We start from the raw sequence: 24,990 nt of genomic DNA, 5'->3' as shown, positions 1-24,990 counted from the left end.
TCATTTTTCTCTCTCTGGAGTCTCTAACATTAGGGGATTTTTTAAGTAAACTTTCCTTTACATGACGCCCAGTTTGCAATGGGTTCCCAAACCATTTTATTAGGAACACCTGTACACATGCTCATTCATGCATTTATACGTTCAGCCGAAGGATGATTATAAACCACATCACAAATCCTATGTCAGAAGTGTCGGAGTAATTTAATTGACACAGCAACTAAGAGAATGTTAGGAATGGTGCTCATGGTAGTGCAGGAGTCCCCGAGACACTCTATTAAAGCAAACGCCTTCTGAGCAGCGACTGGTCCCAAAGCTGAACGATTTCACAGACGAACATGTCTGATTAGCATGATATAGCATGAATTCATGCATAAAAAGGCAATAAGAAAGATGAAATGATCAATTTATGATTTTATTTGTTGGATAGTTAATGCTGACATTGCCACAGAAGTACGTAAAACTGGATCAGATGTCTGAGTAGTGTGAGAAACTGTAACATCCCAGTTCATTTTTTTTTGTATTTTTATCCGTGTACAATTCTTTTTAGAATAAGCAATGACTAGTTATTGTGTGCATAAGCCTGATCCTGTTTAGTTTCGTTTACAGCAGGCTACAAATGATCGATAATATTTGACGATAATTGTGCATTTATTCAAAAATTGCTAGTCATTTACTGCAATGCATGCGCATAGTCCATATCGCAACTGTACTGATTTCAAAAAAAAAGAATGAACTAAAAAGATCCGATCTAGGAGAAGACCAGAAAGATATCAGATATGCAAAGAGAAAATCAGAAATCATGACCAAAGCTTTAACGTAACTTTGGAAGGCTCCATGCTGTTCCTGTGCTTATGTCCTCAAGCAGTCTGAAACTGTATCGAAAACACTGAAAAGAAGGCAAAGGTACAGACTGATTACATACACGAACCCCAGTGCAGTGCTGGTGAGGTCAGACTTCAGAAATAAAATCACCCTCTGAACCGATTACACATGACTTACTGAAGATTTGAGATCGCACTTTCAGAAGTGGTCAGTTCCAGACTGCTTAAGGACAGTTAACAAAGGAATGGCTTAATCCTTCAAACAAGAGGGCAGTTAAAAAGCCAATAGTCTCTAAGAAGATTGCATCCATTTCGTCATTGTTATATGGGCCTGTGGAAATGGGCTGGCTTTAAAATTGGGCTACATGAGTGGCATAGCTGAGCTCTCAATATGAGAAAGCCGTCACACTGAGCTTTGTTTTTTTTTCTTTTTTCTTTTCTATAATATTGTTCTTCTTAAAACATACTGTCATTTTGATATTGTCCTTTTTCAAACGTTTCTCTTAGTTTTATCCACAACAAGAGAATGGAGCGGATTGGAGGAATCCGGTCGGTGGGTCGCTGCATCCTTCCTCCTGATCCACAGTGCAGCAGATCAGTCTTTCAGTGTGGAATCAGTCTTTCTCTGGCACCAACTTCAGGACCTTGCCGATAGCAATCGTTTTACCTGCAAAGAGAAATGACAGACGTTCAGGTGATCAAGACCTTCAACAGCAATGAAACACCAAAATTAGTTAAAGACAGCATCGGCAGTATGAAATCTTATTGACATACTCTTTTCAAGTTAAATACTTTTGGCTTTCTCTCCACAGAAGCAAAGGATTTATTGATCCAAGTTAAGAGCTCTTACCCTCGTCCCTCAAAGTGAAGCGGCCCATCTGCGGGAAGTCTTTGAATGTTTCTAAGCAGATGGTTCCTGCCGTTCTGAGACGAGCAATGCACACTTGGTCTTGTTTGACAAAGCGAGGACGCGTCTTACTCTTTTCTCCCGTCTTCTTGTCCACCAAACAGATTAAGGCCTTCAAGCAGAAGTATTCAGTTACGGCATTAATAAATACAGAAAAAACATTTAACACATGCAACATGGACAAAGCCACCAGGTTCCTTACTGTTATCTGCACTTCCTCTATGCAGGTATGGATGTGAAGGACTGCATTGTAACCTGGACATATAATGGATTTGTGTTCAATAATGACAATCTGTAAAACAAACAAAAAAAATCTGTTAAGAACGAGGAATGAGTACAAAACCATAGGGAGCTGCTTGCGCAACTAGCGATTACAATCAGCGCTCTACCTGGGCGTCAAAGGTGCGCCCTGAGTGGCAGAGATTCTCTGCATTGCATAAGATGAAGCCAGGCAGGATCTCCTCTTCTTCAATGCCTTTGAGACGGAGCTTCAGGTTCTCTCCAGGGCCTGCGTCATCCGTCTCCACGTCATCGGACAGTAGGCTCAGTACCTCCACAGTGTGCTGGAAAATCACCACAAGTCACATTTCACAGCCACTGACATCCTTGATTCAAGACAGAATTTGAGAGGTCTCTATTGCTTATAATCTTACCCTATTTGGCATCATGATAAGCTGTTGTGCTTTGCTAATAGTCCCTGATTCCAGTTTGCCGAGAACCACAGTGCCCATGTCCTACACAGAAAATAACAAGAAAAAAAGGTATTCTTTGTGATTTTCACAAAAACATATTATTATAATATTTATTATTATTTTTTATATTCATATATAAATTATATATAAAAATATTTACATTATATTATTAATAATAATTATTATTAATATATTTTCACATATGAGTGTTTGGATGTATGGTGAGCCATTAAGTGAGTTTTTATTTTTTTTAATTAAGTTGTCTTTATTTGTCATATACATTAATACAAAGTGAAATTCTTTCTTCACATATCCTATCCTTGAGGGTTGGGGTTAGAGCACAGGGTCAGCCATGACACAGCGCCCCTATAGCAGGGTGGGTTGAGGGCCTTGCTTAAGGGCCCAACGGTGGCAGCTTGGCAGTGCTGGGGCTTAAACCCCGATCTTCCAGTCAACAACCGAGAGCCTTAACCACTTGAGCTACCACCAAGCCATTTAATACCATTACAATTCACTGGGTTCATCAAGATTGTTTTCAAGTAGTATTACACTAAACCTGTCTATCACTCTTTATCAATATAACCTCCAGAGAAACTCCTCTTACTGTCACAGATCTGTGACACAACCTCACCCAAGATTTGCTTTTATTTGTAGCTGGGTCATGCTGATCACATGTTCTACTTTCAGTTGTGTAATGAAATTCCACTGAAACCTTTTGGTCAAATGACCTTTCAACATGAGAAAATACACTCTGCATAAACTAATATTATTCACAAAATCATTTTTTTATATTCAATTTAATAATTTTAGGACAGTCTCAACACCTATACATGAACTCAAATCTATGTTCATACTGTTAAATGACACTACATATAAGTATTTAAATATAAAACTTAGCCTTACCCTGTACTTATCTACAATGGGCAATCTGATGGGACCATCACTTGATCGGTTGAAGTTTGGCAAGCTGTCCAGATGTGGAATAAATGGTAACCCCCTAAAACAGAAAAAGAATTCATAGAGTGGAAATGGACTTATTTGCTAAAACATTATGCCTGTTACTGTTATCATTACTATGCAAATGATTGCATGAGCCTACACTACATCTGATAACACTGCTGTGAGGAGAGAAAGTTTAGCAGAGGAAGCAAAACATGTTCTCATGAAACAGACAGGAGTGGTACCACTAGTACTGGATCCAACAACTCTTCTGAATAGACAGCGTCTTGTATAAATCCTCTTAATTAAAAGTTGCACAATGTAATAGGCCTCACTTACGTGTACCAGGGACACATGTCAGAAGGCTCCTTTAAGTTGGCTCCTGTCAGTCCAGAGCAGGGCATGAAATGGATGTCTTTCTTTGGATTAAAGCCCACCTTCTTCAAAAATGGCACTAACTTCTCTTTACATTCCTCATATCTATCATATAATACAGAACATATGGTTTAGCAAAATACCACTGAATGACCATATGCCAAATAATGAACTCTTATATTCGGTTTGACACAATTTCACTGTTGACGTGAAAACATGCTTTATTTACCTATCCAAGCTCCAGTTTACTGTGGGATCGTCCATTTTGTTGATGAGGACTATCAGGTGTTTGACTCCAGCCGTTTTGGCCAACATAGCGTGCTCACGAGTCTGACCGCCCTTTTCAAAGCCTGTCTCAAACTCGCCCTTTCTGGCAGAGATCACCTGAGAAGACCACAAAGAAGAAAAAAAAGAAGAAAGAATAAATCCCACTCAAAAAAACAAGGTGGGAGGAAACAACAAACAGAAAATATGTGATAACCTTTATAGAGATTGTGAAGCTGACAGAAATCGATAATCTGCTGCAACAAAAGTGAACAAAATTCCTGACATTTTACTGAAAGAAGACCTCACATATTTAGCAAACTAGCAGAAATTCAGTCTCTTCACCACAACCTGGATATTTCACCTCCCACACAGTAGCAGAAGTACAGCACCAAGCTGTCAGCAGTAAAATATCAAGGATAGTAAGAAACTAACCAGCACTGCCAAGTCAGCCTGTGAAGCTCCACCGATCATGTTGGGCACAAAGCTTTTATGGCCCGGCGCATCCAGGATGGTAAAGTGCTTTTTCTCAGTTTCGAAATATGCTCTTCCTACTTCTACTGTTTTCCCCTTGTCTCTCTCCTCCTGGTTTGTATCTAATGCCCATGAGAGATACCTGTAAAGAAAATGTATTCAAATAATATTACAAAGATATAATTGAGCAACAAGATATCTGAATGTTACAGTTAAATACAATAATCTAACAAAAATGTCTTATGGCATATTTACCATGTCTCCCTGTTCTTTTCTTTTGCTTCCCTTTCATATTTTTCCAAGGTTCTTTTGTCCACCATACCGGTCAAATACCTGAAAGAAAAAGCTTAGTGTTAACACCTCACAGATTTCCTCATTATATTAACAGGTTTTAAACAGAAAATGTAACGACTCACATGATTTGTCCACCAATTGTTGACTTGCCAGCATCTAAAACATAAAAATGGAAATTAAGATAAAATGGTGAAAAAAAGGAGGGGGGGGGCAATAATAATACAACTGGGAAAATTAAGTAGTTTCTGTAGACAGACGTACCCACGTGTCCAATAAACACCACATTAACATGCTCCTTCTTAGGGGCATCTGGGAGAGGAGGAGGCAGTTTAGGGGCAGGCATTTCCTCATCCTCCTCCATCATCATCTCATCTTGGGCTTCTTCCCGAACAGATCCACTCTCCTCCATAGCTCCACCTCCTGCCTCCACCTCATCTGGTTCACCCTTCTCCTCCCACGACTCGGCTGTGCCAGTATCTGTTTCTCCGTTCTCCACAGCAGCTAGATGCAACAATGACACCAACTCTGACATGATACCAAATTTTAACATGATCTAATATACACTACATTGCCAAAAGTTTTGGGACACCCCTCCACAATTTCATGCTCCCAACTTTGTGGGAACAGTTTGGGGATGACCCCTTCCTGTTCCAACATGACTGCGCAGGTTTGGTGTGGAGGAACTTGACTGGCCTGCATAGTGGCCTGACCTTAACCCAATAGAACACCTTTGGGATGAAATAGAGCGGAGACTGTGAGCCATTCCAAAACTGGGAGGTCTGCCTTGACATGCACATGAATTCATGAAATTCTTAGGAGTGTGTTTATGGGAATTTTTGACCATTCCTCTAGAAGTGCATTTGTGAGGTCAGGCACTGATGTTGGACGAGAAGGTCTCTCAGTCTCCACTCTAATTCATTCCAAAGGTGTTCTATCAGGTTGAGGTCAGGACTCTGTGCAGGACAGTCAAGTTCCTCCACACCAAACTCACTCATCCATGTCCTTATGGACCTTGCTTTGTGCACTGGTGTGCAGTCATGTTGGAACAGGAAGGGGTCATTCCCAAACTGTTCCCACAAAGTTGGGAGCATGAAATATCTTGGTATGCTTAAGCATTAAGAGTTCCTTTCACTGGAACTAAGGGGCTGAGCCCAACCCCTGAATTCAATGATTTGGAGGGGTGTCCCAAAACTTTTGTAATATAGTGTTTTGTTTTTTTAAAGTTCCCTATCTGTGATAGACATGTGGTATATGTAAGCACACAGACTTTGTAGCTTATTCTACTCTTTTGCAACAGCAACATTCTTGTGCATCCTAAACATTTAATGAATAAATAATTTCTGCTTACTGATTTATTATAGTAGCTTTAACTTGTCTCCCATCAATTTACAAATATAGTCTTCTAGAAAAAACCGACACCCAAATACAAGTGAATAAAAAAAAGATCCACAAACAGGAAAATAATAGGAAGGACATAAAATTGGATTAGAAATATGTTTTACGACTACAGGCTAAATTCAGCATGCTTGCTTGTTTGAGCAGACAGCTTATCACAGAGCTTTATGTCCATCTGCAGTGAACCAGAATAATTAAACACATACATGACAAGTTATGGACTGAGAGACACACCTATCCCTGCACTTCAACCTGTAGAGCAGGTCTGTGTGGCTGTGGGTGTTGGGTAATGGAACAGAACAATGGAAATGCAAGTTAAACTATTATTGCTCTTTTTTACATTAAGAGCTGCTTAATTAAAATAAAAAGTATATAATGTTTGGGTTCTCAGATGCATGCTGGTGACAGTCATGAGTGAATAATGAAGACAGATTGAGGAGTAAGTGCTTTATACTGAATATATTTAATATGAGTGAGAAATCCAGGGCAAACGGTAAGCAGACAGCTTTAAATTTGTTTAGTCTTATCCATTTCCTCCTCATCAGCCGGCTCTCCTTTATAACAAGACAGCTAACAACCTGCGAAGGCAAAAAGCGATCACGTGTCCTCTGAGGCACATGAAGCCAGTGCACCACATGCTGTCATGCAACATACATGGGAGGCACAGGACACTCTATCCACATCTGTATATATGAGCTTACAGATGTTCATGATTGGCTTGTGTCGCTGTGATTGATGGGGGACAGAAAGAATACCAGCCTTCCCTCTCTCCTGGCCAATTTTCCTCTCTATAAATTTTTTAAGATAATATATTTGCAGGATTCAAAACCTCACTAAATAAACTGTCCACTGGACTCACTGTACAGAGCAGTGTTCATGATTAAACTGCAAGACAGCACTTAGCAAAGAGTTCAGTCACTGATCAATAAAGGGGACGTCAGTAATCATGCACACAGGTGTTGATCTTGGATATGTGACCTCGTGAGTTATTCGTTCACAATTTTTTACACACTGATCACATTTCTGTAAATATATTCACTCGTAATAAATATGTAGTTCTGGTTACGACACTGCTGTCTGGGAAAGCTTCAGTCCCTGGCTGTAGGTGCAGAAGTTGAGCAGAGAGAAGACATGAAACCTGAGCATGTACAGACTGTTACATGAGCCAAGCTGCACAAGCTAGTCTCTATATAGCTGAACTAACACTAATGACAGTACTACAACACCATAATTGGTAGAAATATAAGTACTCTAATTTGTATACTCGCTGATCTGGAAAACATTACTAGCCATGAGGTTTGCTCACTTTGAATTGTAATATATCTAAAGTTAAAGCATACTCACCTACTGGCTCAGAAACCTCCATGTTTGTAACTGCGTCTGGACCTAAAGAGAGAACACTATACAGATTAAACTGTATGGTAGTGTCTGGTGTTTTCAGCGCACAAGATGCACGCTGTTAAATGAAGATGATGTGCAACATTCATACTGTATATAATATGCAAATACACCGATCATCCAGAACATTATGAGCACTGAGAGGTGAAGTGATTAACACTGATGATCTCCTCATCATGGCACCTGTTAGTGGGTGGGATATATTAGGCAGCAAGTGAACATTTTGTCCTCAAAGTTGATGTGTTAGAAGCAGGAAGAATGGACAAGCGTAAGGAGTTTGACAAGGGCCAAATTGTGATGGCTAGATGACTGGATCAGAGCATCTCCAAAACTGCAGCTCTTGTGGGGTGTTCCCGGTCTGCAGTGGTCAGTATCTATCAAAAGTATCCTTTAAGAACCCACCTCGCAACTTACAAGACTTAAAGGATCTGCTGCTAACATTTTGACGCCAGATACCACAGCACACCTTCAGGGATCTACTGGAGTCCATGCCTCGACAGGTCAGGGCTGTTTTGGCAGCAAAACGGGGGACCAACACAATATTAGGCAGGTGGCCATAATGTTATGCGTGATCGGTGTACATTCAGTAAAATTCCGTTCAATGTGACCGATTCTTACAGTATCATTTCATTTACATACACACAATAAACAGAGTAATATAACAATAAATACTGATATATTAATACCGACAGATTGAAACAATCATAGCACTAAAATCACAAATAATAATAACACAATTATTTACTGTTCAGTCAAAAGACTAATACAACTAAGAAAAGAGAAGCACTTGAAGTAGAGATGCACTGATCTTACAGTAAATACAGGTACCTGGGCCTAACACCCTGGACTGGTATCACATCAGATCTGTGTGTCAGGGTCACAATAATGAGAGTAAACAGGGGGCTTAAACACGACTCTACAGAATATACATTTGGGAATAGGAATTTATTTGACCAGAGGCCAAGAATCCCTGCTGGCACCCCAGTGAGCACACTCTCTCTCTCTCTCTCTCTCTCTCTCTGTCTCTGTCTGTGTGTAATGTTAGACATAACGAAACAAAATCTGGCAGTGGACATAATGGACAATGTTACTCATCACTGCTGCTCTTGCTTGACATTAATTAAACACAAAGCTCTGCAGAAGATCAGGAAATCCTAATATCTTATATCAGGGAATTCTAAGGTGTCTAGTTGTGTATAAATGTAACACTCAAACCCAATTCCTCTTAAACACTCTCTCTCTCTCTCTCTCTCTCTCTCTCTGGCATCCACAGAGCTGACGTAGTCTCCCAGCCAGCTCACTAGCCAGTAGTAGCCATTTTCCCTCAACACTAAATAAATAAACGAGGGAAACGTTACAAGCTAACACTTTCATTACACTCGGGAATAATGATTATAAAGACAGACTTCGCTCAGTTTCGCAATTTATTTCCGTCTCGTGAATCCCCCGGTTTGTGAAACACTTGACAGCTGTTCAGCGTGGCAGCTAAAGCTAACTAGCCCACTACAGACCTCTTCCCTATAGCGATAAAGCTGTTAGCTGTGAGCGAGGCTGCAGTGTTGTGGGTGTGGGGGGTTTACCCTGGGACCCGGTGCTGTGTGGTGACGCTCTGGGTGCAAAGGACGGGACAAACTCTGGAGCGTTGACATTGAGGCCGATGAAGGCAGACTGGAGCTCGGTGTCGCCTTGGGCCTCCACATCGTCCTCCTCCCAGCTCTCAGGCGCCGAGTCTCTCTGGTCCATAGCGAGCTCGAACTACAGCCACAGCCGCACAGAAAGCTCGAACACACAGTTACACCCGGACACCTTCACCTTTCCTTTAACTGCTCCAAATAACCGTGTGTGTGTGTGTGTGTGTGTGTGTGCAGAAGAGTGAGCGGATTTACAGCATGAGCCTGCTGCTCTTCCGCTCCCACAGTGCGGACACAGTTAGCTCACTGCGCCTGCTTCCTGCACGAGCGCTTCACCGTTCACTGTGTGAAGCCAGATACAATGGAGCAGCACCTCTAATAAAGACCACCAAACCAATAGCTCTGACATTTAATGAACTATTTACTGTCATTACAGAGGACCTGGTCACTCTGTATTTAACACAGTAAACCTGTAAAATCTTACAAATAAATACATTTTTTAAACTCTAAACACAAGATCTGATGGTGCAGTATAATTGTTGCAGAAAGCTTACATGAATACTTTAGTGTAACTGTTATAAATTCATCTCCAAATCTGAAAGCGTTTCTTTTCATAGATCATTTTTTAAGGGAAGAATTGACCCCTGTTCTGGACTGTTTTTTTTTTTTTTTAATTTATTTTAATGTAAAGTGAGTTGACAAACTCACTTCTTCAGTCTAAGATAGTCGCTGTGGCAGTCAATGCTCTTGGTGAGCACTTTGTTGTTTACACTTCAGTTAAAGTTGTATCTAAATTAAGCTCTAAACATTTGTAATATGTGCTTTTCGAGATTCATTATTTTTAAATAGATCACACTATTGCCAAATGTTTTGGGATACCCCTCCAAATCATTGCATTCAGGTGTTCTATGGGTTGAGGTCAGGACTGTGTGCAGGACAGTCAGGTTCCTCCACACCAAACTCACTCATCCATGTCTTTATGGACCTTGCTTTGTGCACTGCTGTGTAGTCATGTTGGAACAGGAAAGGGTCATCCCCAAACTGTTCCCTACAAATTTTTGATCAAGAAATTGTCCAAAATGTCTTGGTATGCTGAAGCATTAAGAGTTCCTTTCACTAGAACTAAGAGGCCCAACCCCTGAAAAACAACACCTGAATTCAATGATTTGGGGGGTGTCCCAAAACTTCTGGCAATATAGTGTACCTGGATTTTCTAACCTTCTCTAGCCCTACAAGCTCTTTCCTCTGTTTTCTAGTCCTTTTTTGTATTTCATCTGTGCATCCCCTTTTCTCTTGGCATAAATAACATCAGTATCGCATTCAAAGTTTTTGGTTATCTGCTGGAGAAAAAGCTTCAGCAGGGCTTTTATTATTACTTCTCTGATCAGGCTTGCTTCTCCAGAGAATGAAGGAGAGGTACTTTAGGCTCATTAGTTTACACCTGAACAAACTACCATGCTCTGGATGTATTGAAGCTCATCGTGTTTACCCATTTTTCTTTGATTCATGTATTACAATCGGATTTGTTTTAAATGATGACACATGAATGAATAGTCCCCTGCTGATAAAAGATGGCACGGAGCTAATGAGATCAGAAGCTTTAGTGATACTTCCACATAGAAAAGCTAGCGATAAAAGTAATGTGTTTAGTCACAGTGTATTGTATATTCCACTTGTTTCATGTGAGCATCTTCAACTGAAGAACATTCTGTAATAAATGCGTCATTTTATCAGCCAAAATGGTTTACTTAGTAAAGTAAAACTTGTTCTTCTATTCTGTTGTAAATGCAGATCGAGATAGATAAAGATTAGGTGTAACAATGCAGGTATGTTCCTCTGTCAAGGAAATAATGGTAAGAAGTAAACAGCAGGAAAATATTTTCAGGTAATTCAGGTACATTTTATTTGAAGAAAACAACCCAGTTAAGTAAATAGAGAGCAAATAAATATACAAATATACAAACAAACAAACAGTTGTATTTAGATCTTAATGCATATTGTGTCCACTAACAAAACCATGAGATTTCTTTTCACCTCAGAAACTCTTGCTTTACTCTTTCGCATCTGCCACTCCGCCAGCAGTAATGGCAAAGGTAGCTTCATTTTCTGGCATGTCAGGGCTTGAGAGAAGGACACAATTTCTTTTTTATCTTCAGTTTGCATTCAACATCAACAATCAGCTCACACAAGTTAATGAGTTACACTGACCAGGCATAACGTTATGACCACCTGCCTAATATTGTGTTGGTCCCCCTTTTTCTGCCAAAACAGCCCTGACCCATCAGGCACTGTGTATTCTGACACCTTTATATCAGAACCAGCATTAACTTCTTCAGCAATTTGAGCAACAGTCTGTCCTGTCGCCGGTTCACCACTGTTCCTTCCTTGGACCACCTTTGATAGATACTGACCACTGCAGACCGGGAACACTCCAGAAGAGCTGCAGTTTTGGAGATGCTCTGATCCAGTCGTCTAGCCATCACAATTTGGCCCTTGTCAAACTCGCTCAAATCCTTACGCTTGCCCATTTTTCCTGCTTCTAACACATCAACTTTGAGGACAAAATGTTCACTTGCTGCCTTATATATCCCACCCACTAACAGGCGCCATGATGAGGAGATCATCAGTCTTATTCACTTCACCTGTCAGTGCTCATAATGTTTTGCCTGATCGGTTATAGCTTTTAGTGTATATATAAATTTAACCAGCCCTTCTCAAAAGTGAATTACCTATCAAAGATTTTGGCAATTCTCATTTCACTGCGTCCTTTCCTCAGACTTATGCGTGTTGTAGAAGCATGTGCCAGTATGTGACCTCCAATGGGCTTTTTGGGATCTGCTTGAAATCTTTAAGAGAGGTTAGAAATCAGCTGCTGCATCTACACTCAACATCTCAATTCATTAGCTATAAATGATTCTAGTTACATTTAATCTATATACAGTATTATGGTCATGCTGACACTGATGGGATCTAGAGAAGTGACATGTCACTGCAGTGATCTTCAGCATAACCAACATTTGAAAAAAAACTTTAATACTTACGTCATCCCGGCTCCTGGGTCTGCTGTCATCTGATTAGTGACAAACACTGCAACGTTGTACTCTGTCATAATAAAACAAGAATATTTTGATCAGAGATGAGTTTTGATTTTCCATCAGTTAATGGATTTCACTCATGTCTCACTTCACCACCATGCAGTTCTGCTCCACTCTGTACATTCTGCTATAAAATATTTATAATATTTTCTCTATGTAATATAATTATAATGTACATATTGTCCACTTCATAGATAACACCTAGTTGATCTATCTGTCTATCCATTTATATATATAATCTGTATATACACTGTATATTATTTCTGTTACTGTTGTACATATGATGTACATAATGCACACATTTTTGTGTGCAATAAAGTTGTTTCTATCTATCTATCTATCTATCTATCTATCTATCTATCTAATACATCTAGTGTTTCTTATCATAACACTACAATAATCAAATATATAATTATTAAACATATTCCTACACTGTTTTCTAACTTATGCCAAGCATGAAATGATCTTCTTTTATTGACATCTTTTAAAAATATTTTATTTATAAAAATCAAGGCATTTTGACTTTTTCTTTTTTGCTAACCCAAAAATACACAAAAACCCTTTAGCTCAGGGTTTTTTTAGCTCAGTCGTATCTGTAAAGGCCCAGTGTGGGTGCAGGTTTTTCTACCAAGCAGGAGCCATGCCTGATTCCACACGTTTAAGCAGCTGACCTTGGCTTTTAAAATACTATGAGGTCTGGCTTCTGCATGGTTGGAATGAGAACTTGCTCCCACACCGGCTCTTTCTGGATAAGGGTGGACACCATTGCTTTAGCTTAAACATAATACAGACACTTTATTTTAAAGCCCAATCCAATAAAGAAAAGGAAGAAAGTTTGGGACATTTTAACCATCTCAGATGAACATAGTGTGTTATGTAGCAAAGGAATGTGAATGTAATGGACATTTCATGAAGCAAAACTGACCTTCTGAGATCTTTTGCAGCCTGGAAAGCATCTGCGCCAGCTTCTGCTGTCTCTCTGCAAGCTCACCTCGACCTGAGAAATCCACTCGGAACAGAGCCATGATGGAATCTATGATCTAAACAAAACAAAGGTCAAGATAAAAAGAGTAGAATGCCATTTCAACCAGAACTAGCCATACTAAAGCAGTACGAAACTGAACAAATACTATCAAAGCATGTTTTCTTTTTTACTTTCTCTTCCTTGTTACTTGCCAAGAGCTTGAAGATGCCTCCCTCCTCATGAAATTTGGCTGCCACAAAGTCTAACAGTTCCATCTGGTGTTCACCTAAAATGGCAAGAACCAAAAACGACAAACATAATATCTACCAAATCAAACATAAAAGTGAAGCTAAGCTCGATAATATTTATGTCTTACTGGTATAAGCACGGGCATACAGCACATTATCAAGGACTGCTTCATGATCCACATTGAACCTGTCTGCAATGTCCTTCAGCCTGTCTGGGCGACTGAGAATTACAGGTAAAGAACAAAAAGACTAGTAGCAATAGAGTACAGCACTGACAGTCAGGAAGCCAGAAAATAACTGACTCTGGAGGCAGGAAAATAACTGATTCTTAATAATCCATCCATACATTTTCTATACCTGCTTTATTCCTAATTAGGGTCACGGGGATCTGCTGGAGCATATCCCAGCACACATTGGACAAAAGGCAGGGGTACACCCTGGACAGGTCACCAGTCCATCACAAGGCCACATATGTAGACAGACAACCTCACACACTCACACTCACTCCTATGGGCAATTTAGAATTACCAATCAACTTAACGTACATGTTTTTGGACTGTGGGAGGAAACCGGAGTACCTGGAGTACCCCCACGCAAGCACAGGGAGAACATGCAAACTCCACACAGAAAGGCCCCAGCCTGTTCGAACCCAGGATTCGAACCCAGGACCTTCTTGGTGTGAGGCAACAGTGCTGCCATGATTCTTGATTCTTAATCATTCTCTCTTAACGTACCTGTACATAGGCTTACTTCTAATTGCAAAATGTCTAATGTTGTTCATGATGGATAAAATGATAATATGTTTTAAAAGCTGTGGTCATAATGGGGGGGGGCGACAAGATATAGCCTGTAGAAATTAAAAACTTAATTGATGATTAACCAAACTGTGAGGTTTCTAACGATTCCCAACCTTAATACGCAGAAGAAAGCCAATTCATGAAGGATACAATGTATTTTCGGAATCAATGAAGATGACCTTCCCTCCAGTATATCCATTCTCACCAGGCAACTGGGCTGTAACTGTAAAGAGATTAACTGAGACTAAGCGTTCATTTTTATATGAACAGCAATTTAATCTAGGATAAGAAGGATATTTTGTTACCTACCACACAGCGTGTGAGAGAGTTGAGTCTTTCCTGTTCTGAACTCTACACGAAAGGTATAAATTAAAAAACAAATTAGACAAGAAGGGCCAAAATGAGAGGGGACAATAGATTATAATGGCAGCCTACCTCCAAAAGCTTCAGTGATCGACATACTCTCTACTCCACCTCCAAGAAGTTTACTAAAGAGATTTAAAAACAAACAAACAAAGAACTGGACTTTAAAATGCAACAGAAATGGACAAAACACCACAATTTTCTAGTTGAAATAGGTTTCACCTCTGATACCACTAGTATTAGTACCAATTATAATATAGTGCTTACATGAAGGACTGCACTGACATACACTATATTGCTGAAAGTTTTGGGACACCTCTTCATATCACTGAATTCAGGTGTTGTTTTTCAAGGCTTGGGCCTGACCCCTTAGCTACAGTTAAAGGAACTCTTAATGCTTCAGCATACCAAGCATATTGGACAATTTCATGCTCCCAACTTTGTGGGAACAGTTTGGGGATGACCCCTTCCTGTTCTAACATGACTGCACACCAGTGCACAAAGCAAGGTCCAGAAAGACATGGATGAGTGAGTTTGGTGTGGAGGAACTTGACCTCAACCTGATAGAACACCTTTGGGATGAATTAGAGCGGAGACTGAGAGCCAGGCCTTCTCATCCAACATCAGTGTCTGACCTCACAAATGCGCTTCTAGAGAAATGGCCAAAAATTCCCATAAACACACTCCTAAACCTTGTGGAAAGCCTTCCCTGAAGAGTTAAAGCTGTTATCGCTGCAAAGGATGGGCCAACTCCATATTAAATTCATGTGTATGTAAAGGCAGACATCCCAAAACTTTTGGCAATGGTCAGAAGCAATCATTTTAAGCACTATAATGCAAGCATGTACACCAATCAGGCATAACATTATGACCACCTGCCTAATACTGTGTTGGTCCCCCTTTTTGGTGCCAAAATAGCCCAGACACCATGCACTGTGTATTCTGACACCTTTCTATCAGAACCAGCATTAACTTTTTCAGCAATTCGCTCCTCATGTCCACCAGTGAGCCTTGACCACCCATGACCCTGTCGCCAGTTCACCACTGTTCCTTTTTTGGACCACTTTTGACAGATACTGACCACTGCAGACCGGGAACACCACACAAGAGCTGCAGTTTTGGAGATGCTCTGATCCAGTCGTCTATCCATCACAATTTGGCCCTTGTCAAATCCTTACACTTGTCCATTTTTCCTGCTTCTAACACATCAACTTTTGAGGACAAAACGTTCACTTGCTGCCTAATATATCCCACCCACTAACAGGTGCCATAATGAGGAGATAATCAGTCTTATTCACTTCACTTCTCAGTGCTCATAATGTTATGGCTGATTGGAGTATATAATGTATAACTCATGTCAGTCAATCCAGAGCTATTGAGTTGTAGGTCAGTTCACAAGTGAAGATGATTTCCATCTTGATCTAAAGGAAATTGCAGATTGGGGCCTCTGGTGTTCACACAGTGCATCTGCATCTCATGCATACACAAAGGAATGCTGATATCACACATTTGCATTAGGTACATCATCACATATTTGCATCATGTCGCATTGTGTCATAATGTATTGTTACACCCCTATTAATTATGCTAGTGATATACTGCTAAGCTATCTATAATATCATTCTTACTCAAACTCCAAACTGCCTGTTGTGATGTGAAACACTTGTTTTCGTTTCATTCTGTATTCTGAAGCTGTCTGAAATCCGTTCATCTGCAGCAAACAAAAAGAACCGACCATCATTTTAACAACCAGAGAGGACTAGGAAATATTCTACACTTCAGTCCCTGATGAAATTCTGTATAACGTTTCCAGAAGATGAACATCACCAGCAACTTCCCAGCAGCTTCCTTGATCTTCTCCACTTTGGCTTCAGATAAGCCCTTAACGTTACACAGGGCACGGCGTGTGTTCATCTGGATCCCTTTTATCGTACAAATTCCCACTGACTTCAGCTTTTTGATATCTGCCATGTTCTATGAAGAGTACACAAAGAATACACTAAGCTGTCATAATGTGAACTGATCTTATGATGACATTAGATAGCAGTTTACTTACAATGCCATGTTTCTGTAGGAGGTCAATGTCTTGGAAGAAGGATTCCTGAAAGTTAACAGAAATAATAAAATCTCCACTCTCCATGTTAAACTATTTTATATGTCATCCAGGTGAAGTGACTAATCCTGATGGATCTGAGGAGATGGTAGAGCTCATCATAATCATAAGCTCACCTCATCATCATGATACCCTGCCTCATCCTCCACAACCTGGTCCTCTGCTGATTTCATACTGTGAAAGACCACCACAAAATCTCATGATGATTGACTTTTTACTTAAATAAAAGAGATCAGTCGTCTGTAAAATACACATCTAGGTAGATAACACTGTCTGACCACACTAGCTAGAGGCTACTAAGTTCCGCTAGTTTGTCAGGCAGCTAATTTTTCTGTTTTTAACTTTTATTTCTGTAATGATAAAAAATCACCTTTTATGAAAAACGTTTATGAAAAAACACTACATTACCTGTAAAACACACAGGTTGTCAGGATAATTAAATATAGTTACTGAAGATTTTAATCTCTGACACGAAAGAAGTCAATCGCCTCAGAAATACAAAGCGCGCGCGCACGCGCGAGCACACACGAGCACGCGCGATCACACACATGACTCATGACTTGCTTACGAAATGAGGTAAATATAAATACATGAATAAACTTTAAATCATACAAAGGTTTATTAGGACAAATAAACATTTCATGATACACAGCAAAATAGTCTAAAATTATATACTCAAACCTTCAACAACCATGCTGCAGGAGATTATATTACCCGTCATAAGCACCTTCTCAACCACCCCATGTATGTTCTGCACAATTTTTCTATAAAGTTCATGTCTCAGTTAATTCATCCATTCATTCATCCATTCATTCATTCATTCATTCATTCATCCATTCATTCATTCATCTTCCGTAATGCCCAGATAATGGTTGCAATAGATCCAGAGCCTCTCCCTCATGGTGGTGGGGTTTAATATCATTGGTTATAGAGTAGGATTAGATCACTCATTAATCCATGGAGTGATCCCTCATACCCTGTGGTTGGCAGGACAAAAACATTGCATCATTTGATAAAGGTGATCAGGTGATCTTTTTTTTTTTAAATTTATTTAAGTAAGTGATCCTTACCTTAATAAGATGAGCAAAATTATAAACACAATAGCAAAATATGATGAACAGTGTCCCCCGGAGTGTAGGGTCCAGTCTCTTGGTGTATGCTACACATGAATATAAACTTTTAGTTATGAGAGTAACATGGTTGTCTGAAACCACAAGTGTGGTATCTATCTATGGGACATATACACTATATTGCCAAAAATTTTGGGGCACCCTACAAATCATTGAATTCAGGTGTTGTTTTTCAGGGGTTGTGCTTGGCTCCTTAGTTTCAGTGAAAGGAACTCTTAATGCTTCAGCTTCATACCAAGACAATTTGGACAATTTCATGCTCCCAACTTTGTGGGAACACTTTGTGGATGACCCCTTCCTGTTCCAACATGACTGCACACCAGTGCACAAAGCAAGATCCACAGAGACTTGGATGAGAGAGTTTGGTGTGGAGGAACTTGACTGTCCTGCACCTCAACCCAACAGAACACCTTTGGGATGAATTCCAGTAGAGACTGTGAACCAGACCTTCTCGTCCAACATCAGTGCCTGTCCTCACAAATTCACTTCTAGAGGAATGGTCAAAAATTCCCATAAACACACTCCTACAACTTGTGGAAAGCCTTCTCTGAAGAGTTGAAGCTGTTATCGCTGCAAAGGACGGGCAAATTCCATATTAAATTCATGTGCATGTAAAGGCAAACGTTCCAGTTTTGGCCTGGCTCACGGTCTCTGCTCTAATTCATCCCAAAGGTGTTCTATTAGGTTCCTCCACAAACTCACTCATCCATGTCTTTATAGACCTTGCTTTGTACACTGGTGTGCAGTCATGTTGGAACAGGAAGGGGTCATCCCCAAACTGTTCCCACAAAGTTGGGAGCATGACATTGTCCACAATGTCTTGGTATGCTGAAGCATTAAGAGTTCCTTTCACTGGAACTAAGGGGCCGAGTCCAATCCCTGAAAAACAACACCTGAATTCAATGATTTGGAGGGGTGTCCCAAAACTTTTGGCAATATAGTTTATCTTCATGCTGTCTATCAGAAACACTATTGCGTTACGACCAGTCAGGGTTGCTTACTGACATATCCAGCCTTAGTAAAGCAGACCTTAAAGTTTGGTGTCTCACTATTTCCTCTCTGCAGAAAAGAGACAGGCCTGACTGAATAACCTGCATTCTGCCAATAGGCAAGCTCTGAATGTCACTGCATTCAGGGTCAACTCTAAGAATAACACAGTCTGTGTTTGGTCCAGTAGGCTCTTTTCCCAATTAATTCTGAAGCTTAGCACAACCCTGACATGAATGACTTGCGAACAGCCAATTGTCTAGGCTTATAATGTGCACCACCGTTAATGGGGCTTAAGTGCCATCTAGTGGTAATATTTGGTAGCGCATGTGCATATGTAGGAACATATTTGAATGTGCCCTTGGCCTGAAGCATGAATGCACTCCTTTAAACATTTTTTTTATTGAAAGGGGGTACTTGTTTATGCTTATGAGACTCTGAATGTCTGCTAGTGTGTCTGGAAGGGGCCCTTTGCATTCTGAGGAGGCACAGTCGGAGCGCACACCACTTTCACATTGTGGTCACTGCAGGTCTAAAAAGGCCTTTTGGGTCCAAAGACACATTCCAGTAACTGCAACTTGTACCTATGGGAAAAGCTCGACATGTTGAGCTACCATGCTCTCTCCAAAGACTGGATGCTTGAGCACATCTATGAATGTGCAGGAAGAGGTCTGTGACTATGCACACTTCATCTCACAGTAGTGAACAGAATGCAACTGTAATTTCTTCCTCCAGTTCTGTCTGATAGGCCATCAGCAATGACAAGGTGTTTAGGATACTAAATGGCCATTGCTTTGTAACATTTCTCAGTCAAAGAGGACTGGAGACCATCAGCCTTGGGTGTCAAGTGTCAAGCTCACGACAATCATGTTGGATTTCTGGATGGGGTTTCACTGGAGGTAGTTGACTCTCAATGATTGAGTTCCTTGCAAAAACTGGAGGCCTCCTTGAACAAGTGGCTTTATTCCAGAAAGCCTGAGAGCAGCTGAGACAGTGTTCAAGCGCAAAATAAATGTCTTAACCTTTTCCATGGTGACAGGGGATTCCAATGTTGAAATGTCCTTCCCAAAGTACAGCAGTCAGGTACTAACTGACTAAAGCTGTCATTTGAAGACAGGCTAGCCTTGAGGAGACGAGAGTTTAGAGCAGAAGGCATTCGGTGACCCAAATGGTAACTCGCGCCTTAAACATTTTAGATGACACACTATCTGCACTCATCATCTGAGAGATGCTTTTAAGAGCGTTTTACTCTGTCATGGTGTCAAAGTGATGTAAACCCTGGCTGAGACACACACGTCACATCTGCCAGCTGACTCTGACTGGCATGACGCGTGTGTGCTTCTGAACAACGGAACAAAAGGGGCAAGTTCCATAATGATGTACTGAAACAAATGAATCTGCTTGTCAAATAGGATGAAGCATGACTCATTTTCCACAACGGGAACAATGCTTTATAATGTACAATCATCTTCACACAGAAACCCTACTAATATCCCACCCAATGTGGATCTCAAAAGTTCTTGCTAACATTCTTTAGACTTTAAGAACAATTGCTCTTCTGTTTTTATCTTAATACCACACAATTAGTGTCATTTTACCTTTCCTATAGAATCACAGCTGGTTGAACAGTCTCCTTAAGCTCATGCTAGCTGTTCATTAGCTGTTCTTCCTCAAAATTGAGGTCAGCTTGGCCCGGTCAGCATGTTCAACCATGCCTCAGAACATGGTCAGATAAGTGAATAATTAAACTGTTTCTCCACTTTCACTTATTCATTCAGGTATTAATTTTCATATATTTGTATTTGCAATGAGTGTGTATCTATAGACAGACACCAGTTTGATAAGAATGCAATTAAATGGTAAAAAAGATCTATTTATGATCTATGTATGTAGTGCTACTATGTGATACTCGATGCCTGCTTATCAGAGAGCCATTAAACATTCAAAACAAATTTGTTTGTTTGTTTAATTTCTGAAGACATGTCAAATATACAGTGATATTCTGAAGACTTCCTGGAGAAGCAGGGAGGAAGGATTTTCTATGGAAGTGTTACAGATGTTCTTGTAAAATGTTGCAGAGAAGTATTAAAACGAATGCAGAATCCTTATTTAGGAAAGAATTGTATGACGCCTTTGTAACACTGAGGCCCTTCTCTGTTTCTGTCCCTCTGGAGAAAGTAGACACGTTGACTAAAGAATATACAACATCTGTCGCCATTTCTAGTGTATTGTGTTTGTTACAACTTCTGCTTCAATTAAAATAATTCTTACTTTAGGAGCCTTAAACATTCATAATAAAAAAGACAGACAACCAAAATCCACTGATCTTTCTGAAGGAGCAAGACATTCATAATTTAACCCTCAAATTATTTTGACTGATGCATGTTCAAACAAAGATATACATATGACGTGTGTGTGTACGTTTGCACTACAGTAATTGTTTTTCTTCAGGCACATGTAACGACAAAACCAAAGAAATAATAATAATAATAAAAAAAAAAAACATTGGAAATTGGATGACTGATTTTATGAAAGAAGCCGGCTCATGTCTCCTCTTCTTCCCCACCGAGACGACTCATTTCCGAGTCCTCTGTTAACTGCAGCTTAACAACGGGGGGTATGAGCCACTTCTTCAGACCTTTCCAGGAGCAACAGGTGCCATTCCTGGAATAACACCAGATATTCCTGCATTTGGCCCCAACAGGATCTGAGTAAACAAAATACATATCTATTATTAAAACACATTACTGAAAAATCAAGCACTAGAAAATGCAAGTAAATAAGAGCTGGCTAGAACACACTATATTGCCAAAAGTTTTGGGACACCCCTACAAATCATTGAATTCAGGTGTTGGGCTTGGCCCCTTAGTTCCAGTGAAAGGAACTCTTAATGCTTCAGCATACCAAGACATTTTGGGCAATTTCATGCTCCCAACTTTGTGGGGACAGTTTGGGGATGACCCCTTCCTGTTCCAACATGACTGCGCACCAGTGCACAAAGCAAGGTCCATAAAGACATGGATGAGTGAGTTTTGTGTGGAGGAACTTGACTGTCCTGCACCTCAACCTGACAGAAAACCTTTCATCCAACATCAGTGCCTGAACTCACTAATGTGCTTCTAGAGGAATGGTCAAAAAATTCCCATAAACACACTCCCAAACCTTGTGAAAATCCTTCCCAGAAAAGTTGAAGCTGTTATTGTTGAAAAGCATATTGGAAAAGGAAGCGGTCATCCCCAAACTGTTCCCACAAAGTTGGGAGCATGAAATTGTCCAAAATGTCTTGGTATGTTGAAGCATTAAGAGTTCCTTTCACTGGAACTCCTGAATACAATGATTTGGAGGGGTGTCCCAAAACGTTTGGCAATATAGTGTATCTATACAAATCAGAGAATTTATGCAACCTAATTTTTCAAACACAAAAAAGAACATGGACACAATTTCCTGTAGTTATTCCTAATGTGAATGTAATAGTTAAAAATAAGAAAGAACCACCACTAAATATGAAAACATGATTTCAACTGATAATATGAAAAGAAGGAAAAAAAAACCTATTTTAGGAGGAACAAAACCCTCAGTTTATTGCTAAACATTACCTGTCTCTGTTGCTGTAGCTGTTGTTGTTCCAGCTGTAGTCTCTCTGTTTCGAACACGACTGGGAGTACCAGGATCATAAATGATGTAGTGCCGATCCACAGAGCAGTACGGGAGAAGCTACAAGAGGACAAGGAAGTGGGGGGAACATTACAAGAGAATATTATGGTTATAACATTACAGTTAAATAAAAACATTATGAGCCAGATAAAGCCAGGACAGTACCTGTAAACTTTTTTCGCAAGGGACAGCGAGCACTGTGCTGATACTTCTGCTGCTGAGCGCAGTGTATCAGGAAACATCTCTGTTAATCCCCATAGCCTCTCCATCAAGGTTTCATCTAGCTGATTGGACAAGAACACAAGGTATAAGTCAAATGCTTAAGATGTCACCAGATGTCTCTTAATTTGCTTAATGTAGTGGTTATCTGAGTGGGTTATCTAATCCAAGAAACACAGCCAGCAGGTCAGTGAATTTTAATTTAGTTACACAAATAGATTTCACTCCCCCCCTCCTCTTAATGAATGCTTTGAATTAATGAATTAATGAATTTAATTAATGAATTCTTTGTTATATATTTCTTAGCCTTTTTGACGGTTAATCCACACAACTGAACAAAATATGTTGTCAGTGGAAAGCTTAAAAAATAAAGCTCTATCTCTCTAATAAACAGATTAAAAGCTGTTCTAAGTTTTTAAAACATTTGCATGAAATAGATCTGCTGTAAGGGGGTCTGTGTAATTTATTTGACAGGAAAGGATGTCGCAACAAATTTTGCAAACCCATGGCTTACTGAGTCTTAGCATTAGTATTTACTATGAATGTGTAGCAAGTATACATGCATATACACCAGTATAACATTATGAGCAGTGAGAGGTGAAATGAATAAGACTGAATATCTCCTCATCATGGCACCTGTTAGTGGGTGGGATATATTAGGCAGCAAGTGAACATTTTGTACTCAACATTGATGTGTTAGAAGCAGGAAAAATGGGCAAGCGTAAGGATATGAGCGAGTTTGACAAGGACCAAATTGTGATGGCTAGACCACTGGATCAGAGCATCACCAAAACTGCAGCTCTTGAGGGGTGTTCCTGGTCTGCAGTGGTCAGTATCTATCAAAAGTGGTCCAAGGAAGGAATACCAACAACAGGGTCATGGGTGGCCAAGGCTCATTGATGCACGTGGGGAGCGAAGGCTGGCCCGTGTGATCCGATGCAACAGATGAGCTACTGTTGCTGAAATTGCTGAAGAAGTTAATGCTGCTTCATATAGAAAGGTGTCAGAATACACACAGTACATGATGGGTCAGGGCTCTTCTGGCACCAAAAGGTAGACAACACAATATTAGGCAGGTGGTCATAATGTTATGCCTGGTGAAGATGCACTGCATGCACAGAATTGGATTTGTTAAGTAAATATCAGAGAATATAATGGTTTGAAAGAACTTAGGAGTTATATTCCTTTAGACATTTGTGGAATAATTCATGGCTGATTAGTTAAGTTCAGGATTATTTTATGTAGAAGGATTGGGGCTAAGCAGTAAAATCTCTAATATGACCCTGGCACCTACAAGTGAATGACCACAAATCACGTGATCTTGCAAAATGAAGCGTTATGATTATAGAATGTGCGTTAAATCTTCTACACAACCCAGAAATAATAAGAAAAACTGTTCTAAAGGCTTCATTTCAAACAAAGGTTTGTTTGCAATAGCTTGATCCTGTTGTGCTTGTTGTATAAATTTGGTTTATACACACACACCACCATATTTATCACCGAGGGAAGGGAAGGTGGACAGCAGGTGAGAACAGGCAGGTGGTACAAGGTGGAGAAATATATTTTAACAAGTGAAATCTTGTGAGTTTTACAGTCTGCTCGGTTAAAGCAGTGTGCTGCATGTAGGTAAGTTAACTCACATCATCATCATCGTCTCCTTCGATGTCGTCTTCAGGTGGTCGAGTATCCACAGGCCCAGCGTCTGGAGACAGAGCCGATACCGCAGCCATCAGTCCTACACGTATTTACCCTAACACAGCGGAATGATAATTCACCTAATGTCTGTGCTGTTTGTGAGACTATTGTCTGCTCTTCCTACTCTGACGATACTGATAGAAAAAATACGAGCAAGAAGAACTGAGCGCGTTAATTGTGCCACAGCCGGAGAGGTCAAGTCGGTTACATGTGCACCAAAATGAAGGACTGTTCTTTGCCTGCTGCAGTGCACAAGACCAGGAATGAACACGGCGCCACCTGCCGCATGGGAGGACTTCCTACACAACTTGCCTGGTTTCTCTATTAAAAAAAAAGGAACATTTACATTGCAACAGTTATAAGGAGAAGTTGAAATAACAGCAGGGGATTTCCTGCAATAACTGAAACTATATGACGAAAAACCATCAGACATTTGTCTGAGAGGAACCAAATAAACTAATGTACACTGACCAAGCCTAACATTATGACCACCTGCTTAATTATACCCCTTCTACTGCCAAAACAGCCCTGAAGA

General features: G+C 40.1%; 3 protein-coding genes across 3 annotated transcripts; all 3 read right to left on the bottom strand.

Annotated features, from left to right (window-relative positions):
- Window positions 1–391: 391 nt before the first annotated feature.
- gspt1 (G1 to S phase transition 1) lies at window positions 392–9,525 on the bottom strand. Its single transcript, XM_058406779.1, has 14 exons — window positions 9,140–9,525; window positions 7,506–7,547; window positions 5,028–5,267; window positions 4,889–4,922; window positions 4,728–4,805; window positions 4,434–4,614; window positions 3,964–4,118; window positions 3,699–3,839; window positions 3,324–3,417; window positions 2,382–2,462; window positions 2,118–2,291; window positions 1,931–2,020; window positions 1,672–1,840; window positions 392–1,488 (listed from the first exon to the last, which is right to left on the bottom strand). The coding sequence occupies exons 1-14, from the start codon at window positions 9,300–9,302 to the stop codon at window positions 1,436–1,438; spliced, it is 1,695 nt and encodes a 564-aa protein (XP_058262762.1). The 5' UTR covers window positions 9,303–9,525; the 3' UTR covers window positions 392–1,435.
- A 1,588-nt stretch (window positions 9,526–11,113) lies between these two features.
- Window positions 11,114–17,299, bottom strand: dmc1 (DNA meiotic recombinase 1). The gene is made up of 14 exons (XM_058405724.1): window positions 17,179–17,299; window positions 16,887–16,944; window positions 16,714–16,758; window positions 16,485–16,631; window positions 16,286–16,368; window positions 14,730–14,782; window positions 14,604–14,645; window positions 14,445–14,517; window positions 13,626–13,717; window positions 13,462–13,535; window positions 13,211–13,325; window positions 12,232–12,292; window positions 11,920–12,036; window positions 11,114–11,310 (listed from the first exon to the last, which is right to left on the bottom strand). The coding sequence occupies exons 2-14, from the start codon at window positions 16,941–16,943 to the stop codon at window positions 11,241–11,243; spliced, it is 1,029 nt and encodes a 342-aa protein (XP_058261707.1). The 5' UTR covers window position 16,944; window positions 17,179–17,299; the 3' UTR covers window positions 11,114–11,240.
- A 3,540-nt stretch (window positions 17,300–20,839) lies between these two features.
- tomm22 (translocase of outer mitochondrial membrane 22 homolog (yeast)) lies at window positions 20,840–24,702 on the bottom strand. Its single transcript, XM_058405409.1, has 4 exons — window positions 24,401–24,702; window positions 22,707–22,825; window positions 22,484–22,601; window positions 20,840–21,594 (listed from the first exon to the last, which is right to left on the bottom strand). Exons 1-4 carry the CDS (start codon window positions 24,488–24,490, stop codon window positions 21,520–21,522), a joined length of 402 nt encoding a protein of 133 aa, XP_058261392.1. The 5' UTR covers window positions 24,491–24,702; the 3' UTR covers window positions 20,840–21,519.
- Window positions 24,703–24,990: the final 288 nt, after the last annotated feature.

The sequence above is a fragment of the Hemibagrus wyckioides genome, linkage group LG13 (assembly GCF_019097595.1).
Source record: "Hemibagrus wyckioides isolate EC202008001 linkage group LG13, SWU_Hwy_1.0, whole genome shotgun sequence".
Lineage (NCBI taxonomy): Eukaryota > Metazoa > Chordata > Actinopteri > Siluriformes > Bagridae > Hemibagrus > Hemibagrus wyckioides.
Note: the sequence above shows the minus strand (reverse complement) of the source record. Positions and strands in the feature narration are given on the sequence as shown.

Coding starts and splice junctions, on each gene's coding strand:
- dmc1 (XM_058405724.1), bottom strand. CDS start 16,943: ATGAAATCAGCAGAGGACCAGGTTGTGGAGGATGAGGCAGGGTATCAT. Junction 16,759..16,886: donor CAGGGTATCATGATGATGAG/GTGAGCTTATGA, acceptor GTTAACTTTCAG/GAATCCTTCTTCCAAGACAT. Junction 12,293..13,210: donor GCTGCAAAAGATCTCAGAAG/GTCAGTTTTGCT, acceptor TTATTATGACAG/AGTACAACGTTGCAGTGTTT.
- gspt1 (XM_058406779.1), bottom strand. CDS start 9,302: ATGGACCAGAGAGACTCGGCGCCTGAGAGCTGGGAGGAGGACGATGTG. Junction 4,119..4,433: donor AGGCTGACTTGGCAGTGCTG/GTTAGTTTCTTA, acceptor TGGTCTTCTCAG/GTGATCTCTGCCAGAAAGGG. Junction 3,418..3,698: donor GACATGTGTCCCTGGTACAC/GTAAGTGAGGCC, acceptor TTTCTGTTTTAG/GGGGTTACCATTTATTCCAC.
- tomm22 (XM_058405409.1), bottom strand. CDS start 24,490: ATGGCTGCGGTATCGGCTCTGTCTCCAGACGCTGGGCCTGTGGATACT. Junction 22,602..22,706: donor CTTGCGAAAAAAGTTTACAG/GTACTGTCCTGG, acceptor GTCCTCTTGTAG/CTTCTCCCGTACTGCTCTGT. Junction 21,595..22,483: donor AGCTACAGCAACAGAGACAG/GTAATGTTTAGC, acceptor TTGTTTACTCAG/ATCCTGTTGGGGCCAAATGC.